We start from the raw sequence: 8,717 nt of genomic DNA, 5'->3' as shown, positions 1-8,717 counted from the left end.
AAATCTAGAGTGAAGTTTGCTGTGTAACATCTACACATCAATTATTGGATTATCATTCCCTTTGCTATTCGTATTAACTCCATCACACTCATTCTTTAACAACCGCTGCAGCTCCTGGGTGAGTAAAGCATCCCGAGAGAAAACAGACACAGAGTATCACAAACACACTTTTTATTTCAAAGAGGGAAGCAACCTGGAAGTGTCAGTCCGAGAGAAGAGGAAGGGAGGACCAGAAGCTCAACCTCACTCCTTCCCGTCTTCTGAGGCCTCCACACCCAGCTTCAGCTTTGTTTGTTTCTTTCTTTGTGTAGCCCTGATCTTGACCTTAATCTCAGAGCTGCACTTGCCTTTGCCTCCCAAGTGCTAGGACTAAAGGCGTGCACCACCAAATCCAGCTTCAAACCTGGCTTCGTACCCAACTTCTTAATGCACCCACCAACATGGACTGCCTTGGTCTACTTGTTGCAGACAAAACAAGCAAAGCTGTACATGAAAAAAAGTTAGCATCATACCTTTTCCAAAATGAACTTGTTTAAATATGGCATGTAGCCCTGGTTAGAGACAGGCCCTTCATCGTCATCCCTGAAGTGCTCTTCAAGGGCAACGGGGTCATGTGGAACCTTCAGCACCGTGCACAGGTTATGCGAAAGGACCTAAGAGGGGAAAAAAAAAAAACAGTTACCACCACACAAGCCCTAACTGTGTGAACACAACACAGTGGCCCTTGGCTCCTAGCAAGGTCATTTCATATTAACTGGTCTACATTAAGGAGGACAGGGAGCAGAGGCAACAGAAAGTGTTCAAAATTAAACTTTTCCCTGTGTTAAGTTCCCCTTGGATGTCGGAACTTGTTTACAGAAAGAACCTGGCAAAACGCTATAAAGCATTTTGGAAAAGATGTTTGACCAGGACAAGACACACCTGCTCTGGGCTCATTTCCCATCGACTATTTAGAAAGGACCATATTAATACATGAATATATCAAGTATTAGTTACTAATCTCTAAGTATACTAATATCTAAGTTTTTATGGCTTTAGGCTAAGTTTAGCATCTGTATAAAAAGACACAAGACAGTCAGCCAAAACACATCTGTAATCCCAGTGCTTAGCACTTGACAGGTTTCAACAGGAAACTGTGAGTTAGTCAGCCTGGGCAGCAAAGTTCAGGCCAGACTGGGCTACCTTGTCTCAAAACCAAAATGGAAAAATAATCACAGATAGACCAAAAAAAAAGAAGTCTGGGAGCTGGAGATGCTGTTCACCGGTAGAGGGCTTGCCTGGTGTGCAGAGGCCCTGGGTTCTATTCTCACCCAGAGACAAATGAGGGGTGGAGGGGAGAGGGGGGAGGGGAGGGGAGGGGAGAGAAGGAGCTGCCATCCCAGAGCACAGGCAAAGGGCTATTGTTGTGGTACAGTAACCTAAGTGCACACTTCAGCACCCACGAGAGAATCAGCAAGCTCAGTTGTCTTAAGTTTTACATTAAATTAAAACTCCAGTACCTTCCATTTCGTTTACACACTGAACAGGTCACATTACAAAGGCAAGGCTGGACTCTCTCCTCCAACCACTGTAAACCTCCCTAGGTGTCAAATCCCAGGTTAATATAGTTCCTATCTGTTCAATATTAAACATGTAACTACTCTTTGCCATGTTCACTGAGCGGTGGTGGCGCACGCCTTTAATCCCACAACTCGGGAGGCAGAGGCAGGAGGATCTCTGTTGATGGCCAGCCTGGTCTACAGAGTGAGGGCCAGGACAACCAGGACTACACGGAGAAACCCTATCTCAGAAAGGGGGGGTGGCCACATTCATCCACATAAGCATCTTCAATTTCACTAAGGAGGTCATCTGCTGCATACACCTACTTTTGGCTAGGATCTTTTAGATTAAAGTCTAATCTATAAAAAGAACATTTGCATATCTTCTCTCTATACTGGTTTTGCTTCTCAAAGCGTCATCTGTGTGGAGATCCTTTCATGCATGCTCTACCGGTTTTAAGGAAGTCAATTTACTAATGGGCCTAAGCCCCACAAAGCAGACTTTTACCAACCCTACAACACAGGCGGAGTTCCTCACACAGATCCTGTACATCCCAGCAGAGCCTCCAAGAGGAGCACAGTGGAGCCTTGCACACCAGTCGGCAAACCCTAATTATATTTCTTCCTCTATCTATCAAATATACCCTAATTACCCTAACAAGGTTTTGTTAGGTTTGATTTCAATACTGTAAAGTGTTTAGAAATCACAGAGAAAAGTTCTCATGTCAGGCACAGACACCATCCAGACAAAGATCACTTGGGACTTTACCAAGTAAAAATCCCCAACCACTGATTAAATTAGGGTATGTCTATAAAATGTTAAGATCACAATGAAGCTCACTGTACACTGATAGGAAAACAATTCCAAGATGAACTACACCTTTTTCTAGGCAGTGTCTGCAGTTCAGACCCTGGAACTGGAGCTACAGGCGGCTGTACCGCCATGTGCATGCCAGGAACTGAACCCAGGTCCTCTGCGAGAGCAGCAAGGACTCTTAGCCGCGGAGCCATCTCTCCAGTCCAGCCACATTTTTAAGGGTATAGTATTCAAGTGTCACAAGAGAAATGAAAAGGGAGAAAAAACTATGGAATTCTGAAGGAATACATAGGTAACTAATAAGTGGGAGACAGGGACAGAAGACAGGATTCACAGCAGCTTCTTTAAAAATTAAAAAAAAAAGTTTTGTGTTTGTTGTCTAACTTGTTTCCTGTTCTTAGAACAGAACCAAGAGCTTCACACTTGCTAGGCAAGCACTCCACCACTGAGCTACCCCACACTCCATACCTCTCCTTTCGCTTAAGTTCAAAAAACAGAAGAAAAGAAAAAAAGAAAAAGAAGGGAGATGGCTCAGAGAGCTTGCTGCACAGACATAATGGATAACCTGAGTTCAGATCCTAGTACCCACATAAAAAAGCAAGGGGTGGGCCCATGAGTTTGTAACCTAAAGAGAGAAGGGATAGCAGCTGCCTGTAATCCCAGCACTCAGGAGGCGGGGACAGAGGATCCAGGGGACAAGCTAGCTGCATAGAGTAGCTGGAATTGGTTCAGGGTTCGGAGCGCAGAGCAATTAAGGAAGATACACAACATCAACTTGTGTGCATGTGCCCATGTGTACCTAAACCACCACACACACACATGCACATGCACGCACACACACATGCGCACACACATGCACACGCACACACATGCACACACGCGCACATGCACACACACGCACACACATGCACACACACATGCACACACACGCACACACGCACACACATACACGTGCACACACATGCACACGCACACACACATACACACACATGCACACGCACACACATAAACACACTTTGAAAAAATAAATGGGGGGTGTCTGGGGATACAGTTTGGTCAGCAGAATTCTTTGCTGACATGCACAAGGCCTTTGGTTTGATGCCCAGCATGGCATGCACCATGCACAGTGCTGTGTGCTTATAATCCTAGCATTTGGATGTGGAGGAGGGTTAATCAGTTCAAAGTCATCCACAACCAAATACTGAGTTCAAGGCTAGCCTGGGACATTTGAGACTTGAGATTCACCCCTCTCAAAAAAAGGGGGGGGGTGTTAAATAAGTAAATAAGGGTGGCTTTTGAGTAGTGAGAGACAAACAGAAAACATTCATATGGAGGAATGGGATATGAAAAATAGCTGACTAAATGAAGCCAAGCTCTCCAGCTAGAGAGAAAGGCTCAGGAGTTAAGAGCTCTCGTTGCTCTTGCAGACCCAGGGTAGATTTGCAGCACCCACACGGTCGGTCGTTCACAACCATCCCTAACTCCTTTCCAAGGGATCTGATGCCCTCCTCTGGCCGCCTTTGGCACCAAGCACACACGGTGCACAGACATGAATGCAGGCAAAACGCAACACACAAAATAAAATGAAAAACCTAATAAATTTTTTCTTAAATATTTTTAAAAATAACATTAAATTGAAAAAATATAAAGCAAAGCCTAAGCAAAGTTCATTCTCTCCCACGCCTACCCTGTCTTTGAACTTGGGTCTCCACTGAAAAGTCTGCCGTGGCCCTGGGCACCATCTCAGCATCCTTCTCGTCTTAGAAACAGGAAGTACTAGCACAAAGAAATCAAACAGAACTTTCTTGACGAAGGTCAGCAAACAGAACTGAGAGCAGAATCCGGGTTTCATCACCCTTGCCCTGCACTGTCTAGTAACAAACCCGACTCTTCAGTTCTCCAAAGAATGCTGTTCCTGGGAATTCTTCCCACATCGCCTCTCCCACTTTCAGGAATTCTCATTTTCCCTAATGAATCAGATCAGTTCGTTCTACTTTTTAAAAAAATGCTGCTTGCTGTTTGTATGTGGAGGCGCCCTGTTTGCCCCACGGTCCTGAAGATTTGGATGACTACGGTAGACTTCAGCATTGAACAGTTGAACCGCACTCTGTAAACACAAGGGCAGCTGCAATGACCTCCCACAACTGAGCAACTGAGGTAGGGGTTTTTCTTTCTTTCTTTCTTTCTTTCTTTCTTTCTTCCTTTCTTTCTTTCTTTCTTTCTTTCCTTCTTTCTTTCTTTCTCTTTTCTTTTTTTTTTTTTATTTTATGTGCATTGGTGCTTTGTCTGCATTCACGTCTATGTGAAGGTGTTAGATCCCTGGAGCTTGAGTTCAGCCAGTTGTGAGCTGCCATGTAAGCGCTGGGAATTGAAGCTGTGCCCTCTGGAAGAGCACTCTGCACTCTTGACCACTGACCATCTCCCCAGCCCTCTGAGGTAGCTTTCTTCCCACACTTAATCACGTTATAGTAACAAGCACTGTGAACGAGACCTGGGCCTTAGGATGATGTGACTAGTTTGGTCTCAGTATCCTCAGTATAAAATGAGGAGCTGGGTTTAAGTCTAAACTTTGGAAGGAAAAATCCCAATGCTTAGTTGTTAATCCAAATTCATTTCATGAATTCATTCCACAAAAAGAGTCACCATTTGGAGTGATGGTTCAGCTTTGTTACAGTTTCTTTTTTTTATATACAGTAAGGCTTAGAAAAAGAAGTCTTCAAAGAGTTTAACCACAGAAGTTAACACAAAACAGATGAGAAACTTTCTAAGGGGACATTATCTTTTGTCAACAGTTCTTTTAAAAGTCTAGACAATACCTTGTTTTTGGTTTTTGGTTTCTTAACTTAAAAAAATATATAAAGAAATTGAAATTTAGGGCTTAGGAAGTCACCCAGTCAGTAGACAGGCTTGCCTCTCAGCCATGAGGACCTGAGCTCCATTGCCAGTCCCACACAGAAATGTTACTCACAATGACACTTGTAAACCCAGCCTGGGGAGGGGGGTGCAGACAGGCAGAAATCCCTGGGGCTTGCTGGCCAGCCAGTCAAGCCTAATGGTGAGTACCAGGACAACAAGAGACCCTGTCTCAAAAGAAGTTAACAGTATTCCTGAAGATGACACCAAGGTTCTCCTTTGGCCTCCACAAACTAGTAAAAAGACAAGAAAGTTTCATAAACTGCCACCTGGGCCTTTAGAGTAGACCCTCAGCATCCACTCATTTACCTCAGAGACTGCGAGGAAAAGTAAGGTCTAGAGCTATTTTTACAAATGAAGATATTAAGTCTGAGGATTAGAAGATGTGCCCCAAATCCATCTTGCATGTCCTGATACTGGCATTAGAACAGAAACCAATCACTCTGGTCTTTCCTTATACCACCTTCTCTCTCCTGGTAGATTGCCTTGCCTATGAAGAGAGAACTCCAAAGACGCACGCTGTGTCTAGGCTTCATGGATGGGCTAGTGCCCCCTCGGCCCCACCAGTCAGGTCCCCAGGGCCCAGCAAGGTGACAGGCACTCAGCAGAGCTGAGTCAACCCCTGTGGTGAAAAACCACTACAAACCCAACCAACCTCTGTGTGGAAACGCTCTCCTCCCAGCACAGGCTCTGAGGAAACCACTCCCATAAGAATCAGCCCTTTCTCCACACGAGAAAGCAGAAAAACAGATCGAACAAAAGCAATCAGAAGCAAAAAAGACTGCAAGCCCCTATCTGTAAAAGGATTGCCATGAGCTGCTCTAGCTGGAGCCTGAAAACGCTGAATTTATCCCACTTCAGACGCCTGCTCCTTCAAAGGCCATTCTCCAGAACTCACATGACTGCTAAGCAATTTTCCTCTCTGTCCCTTCGTCTGAAGAATAAATCATTGTTACACAATAAAATATCCACATCCATGCCAGAAACTCATCTCTCTGGGCCCTTGATGGCAGCCTGCTGCTGACCCCACAGGGCCTCTGCTCTGAGATGTCCTGTGTGTGGCCTCTGTGCATGGCTTGCATTTATGCTTTTAAGCATTTTTGCCCCAGCTATCATAAAAATGAAATCAAGGATGGTGGGCGACTAAACAGGGTTTTGCCAAACACACTACTGCTGAATGTTCACCCTCTTCCCTCCCAAAGATGTAGAGATTCTGAAGGCTTCTTTGAAACGTACCCCCAGTCACACACGCTTCCCTATACAGGATGTGCGCAATGGGCAAGATCAGCACAGAGAAAAGGGGGTGGGGACCGCTATTCCAAACACTTGCACAATTACAGAACCGTAATTCATAACGGGCAATCTTTTTCAAAACACAAAAATTCCTGTCTGACTTATAAAATTTCAAGCTAATGGCAAGTTACCAGAAAATTCTCCCTAACAATAAGGCCGAATGATCAACTTCCTACGTCGTCGATGCCCTGCCTCGAAGCATTGTCTAACATTAGTCCTGCCCTTTTCCCCATGGAGTTAGCTCCCCTTCTGCCAGCAGCTTCGCCTCCTGCTTATCCCTGTTGTGTCTCGTCTGCTCCTTTTAAATTATTTCCATTCTATTCAGCCTCAAAAAGGAAAAAAGGAAAAAGAAAAAAACCACCAGTCTAAGTACAACCAATTACCTACCATCCTAGACACTTTTACCAAATAAACCTCCAAATGCTACTTGTGCCAAAGGCCTACAGAATTAGAAGCCAGAGAAGCATCCGAGCTCCACACCTGTCTTCCCACAGCCAGCTCAAAAGGACTAGCGTGGGGCCAAGGGTGGCTGTAACGGAAGCGCAGCAGCCCTAAGAGAGGGAGTGAGACAGGGAGCGTCTCTAACCCCAACCACATCTCGATGCCTTCCAGGGAAAATGCACCACTGTGCTATGCATGTGCCACTGGGTCACATTCTAAAGAAAAGCCTTTAATAATTTATTTGGGGTGAATTCATCAACTTCATCAGCAACTTACTAGAAAACACTGGTAAATTTCATCTCAAAGGCTTTAAACATTCTCTTTCAGGAAAAAGATACCCAAGCAAACGAAAAGGCTAATGCCACAATTACTTAATGCCACTCTTAAGAGATTTTTAAAAAATAAAAGGAACATATAATAGCAAAATGAGCAATGAGCATAGATAGAGAACTCACAAAGCAAACTGAAAACTAAACACTGTAAGCTATTTTCAAGTTCAGGTTAAGACTGGACATCTAAAGCCTAAAGCTGGCTGCTGTGTGTGATTTTTGGTATGGCTTATGTCTTTACAGCTTTATTTTTTTATTAATTGTGCACGTGTTGGGAGTGGGGATGGGGCAAAAGGTGTGAATGTCACGGCACACGTAGCAGTCAAAGGGCAACCTGCAGGAGTTGTTTCTCTTCTTTTAACATGTTGCTCCCAGAGACCAAACAGACTTTTGGGCTTGAGAGCAAGTCCCTTCACTGCCCCACCTCACTGGCCCCAACATTTGATCATTTCCCGGGAGGGGGAAGGCACATGCGTGCACAGTGAAAGTATGGAGGTCAGAGGGGGCTAGGTTCTCTTCTTTCCATCATGCGAATGCTAGAGACTAAACCGAGGTCGTCAGGGTTGGCAGCAGACACCTTCACCCACTGAGCTCTCTCATCTGTGTATAAAGGAACTTTTAAACATTTGGTTAAGGTAGTAGTAGCTTTTACAAGGAAACTACACTTAAGGAGTTACAGCTATATGTGTAGCCTTTAATCCCAGCATTCAGAAGGCAGAGGCAGGCAGATCTCTGAGTTCAAGGCCAGCCTGGTCTACCCAGTAAGACCCTGTCTCAAAAAGAAGCCCTAAACTACGTATACTGCGTGGAGATCATCCTCTGAATTGTTTCTTGTTCTGCTGCTTGTTGGTTTTGGAGGGGTTGTTGTTGCTCTTCTTCATGTTGGAATTTTTTAGATGGCTGGATATTGGTTGTTCTGTTTCTAAGACTCAGTCTTTGAAGCCCAGCAGACTGACCAAGGGTGACTGTAAACTCCTGATCCTCTACCTTCAAGTACTATAACTACAAGAGTGCGCCAGCCACCGCCCGGCTACTTTATTATTTCCATGATTTTATACCTTGGAGTGTACTACAAAAAGACCAATTTCTACCCTTTCTTCAAAAATAAATGAATCAGTGAACAAATAAATGATGGGATACTTAGCCTTACTAATGTGGATTAAAATAAGCTTCCCTTTTTACTGAGTAACATCAGATACTTAAGCAACAACACAGCATCGATTGCTCACAGACTCAATCTTTGCCCTGCCAATGTCTGGTGCCAGAAAACGCAGAGCCACCATTCTGCCTACCGCACAACTGACAGGCGGGGACAGAGACGACAGAGATGTGACCTATGCTTTGGGGCATGGCTGGAGGAAAACAAAAACATCTCAAAAACCTATG

General features: G+C 44.6%; 1 protein-coding gene across 1 annotated transcript in view; it reads right to left on the bottom strand.

Annotated features, from left to right (window-relative positions):
* Positions 1-8,717, bottom strand: part of Swap70 (switching B cell complex subunit SWAP70) — a 62,482-nt gene that overhangs the window by 42,519 nt on the left and 11,246 nt on the right. The window contains exon 2 of the mRNA XM_005350991.3: positions 513-653. Coding sequence (XP_005351048.1) covers positions 513-653 — 141 coding nt within the window. The remainder of the gene's footprint in view (positions 1-512; positions 654-8,717) is intronic.

Source organism: Microtus ochrogaster, chromosome 8, assembly GCF_000317375.1.
Source record: "Microtus ochrogaster isolate Prairie Vole_2 chromosome 8, MicOch1.0, whole genome shotgun sequence".
Lineage (NCBI taxonomy): Eukaryota > Metazoa > Chordata > Mammalia > Rodentia > Cricetidae > Microtus > Microtus ochrogaster.
This window is presented reverse-complemented; position numbering and strand designations above follow the sequence as displayed.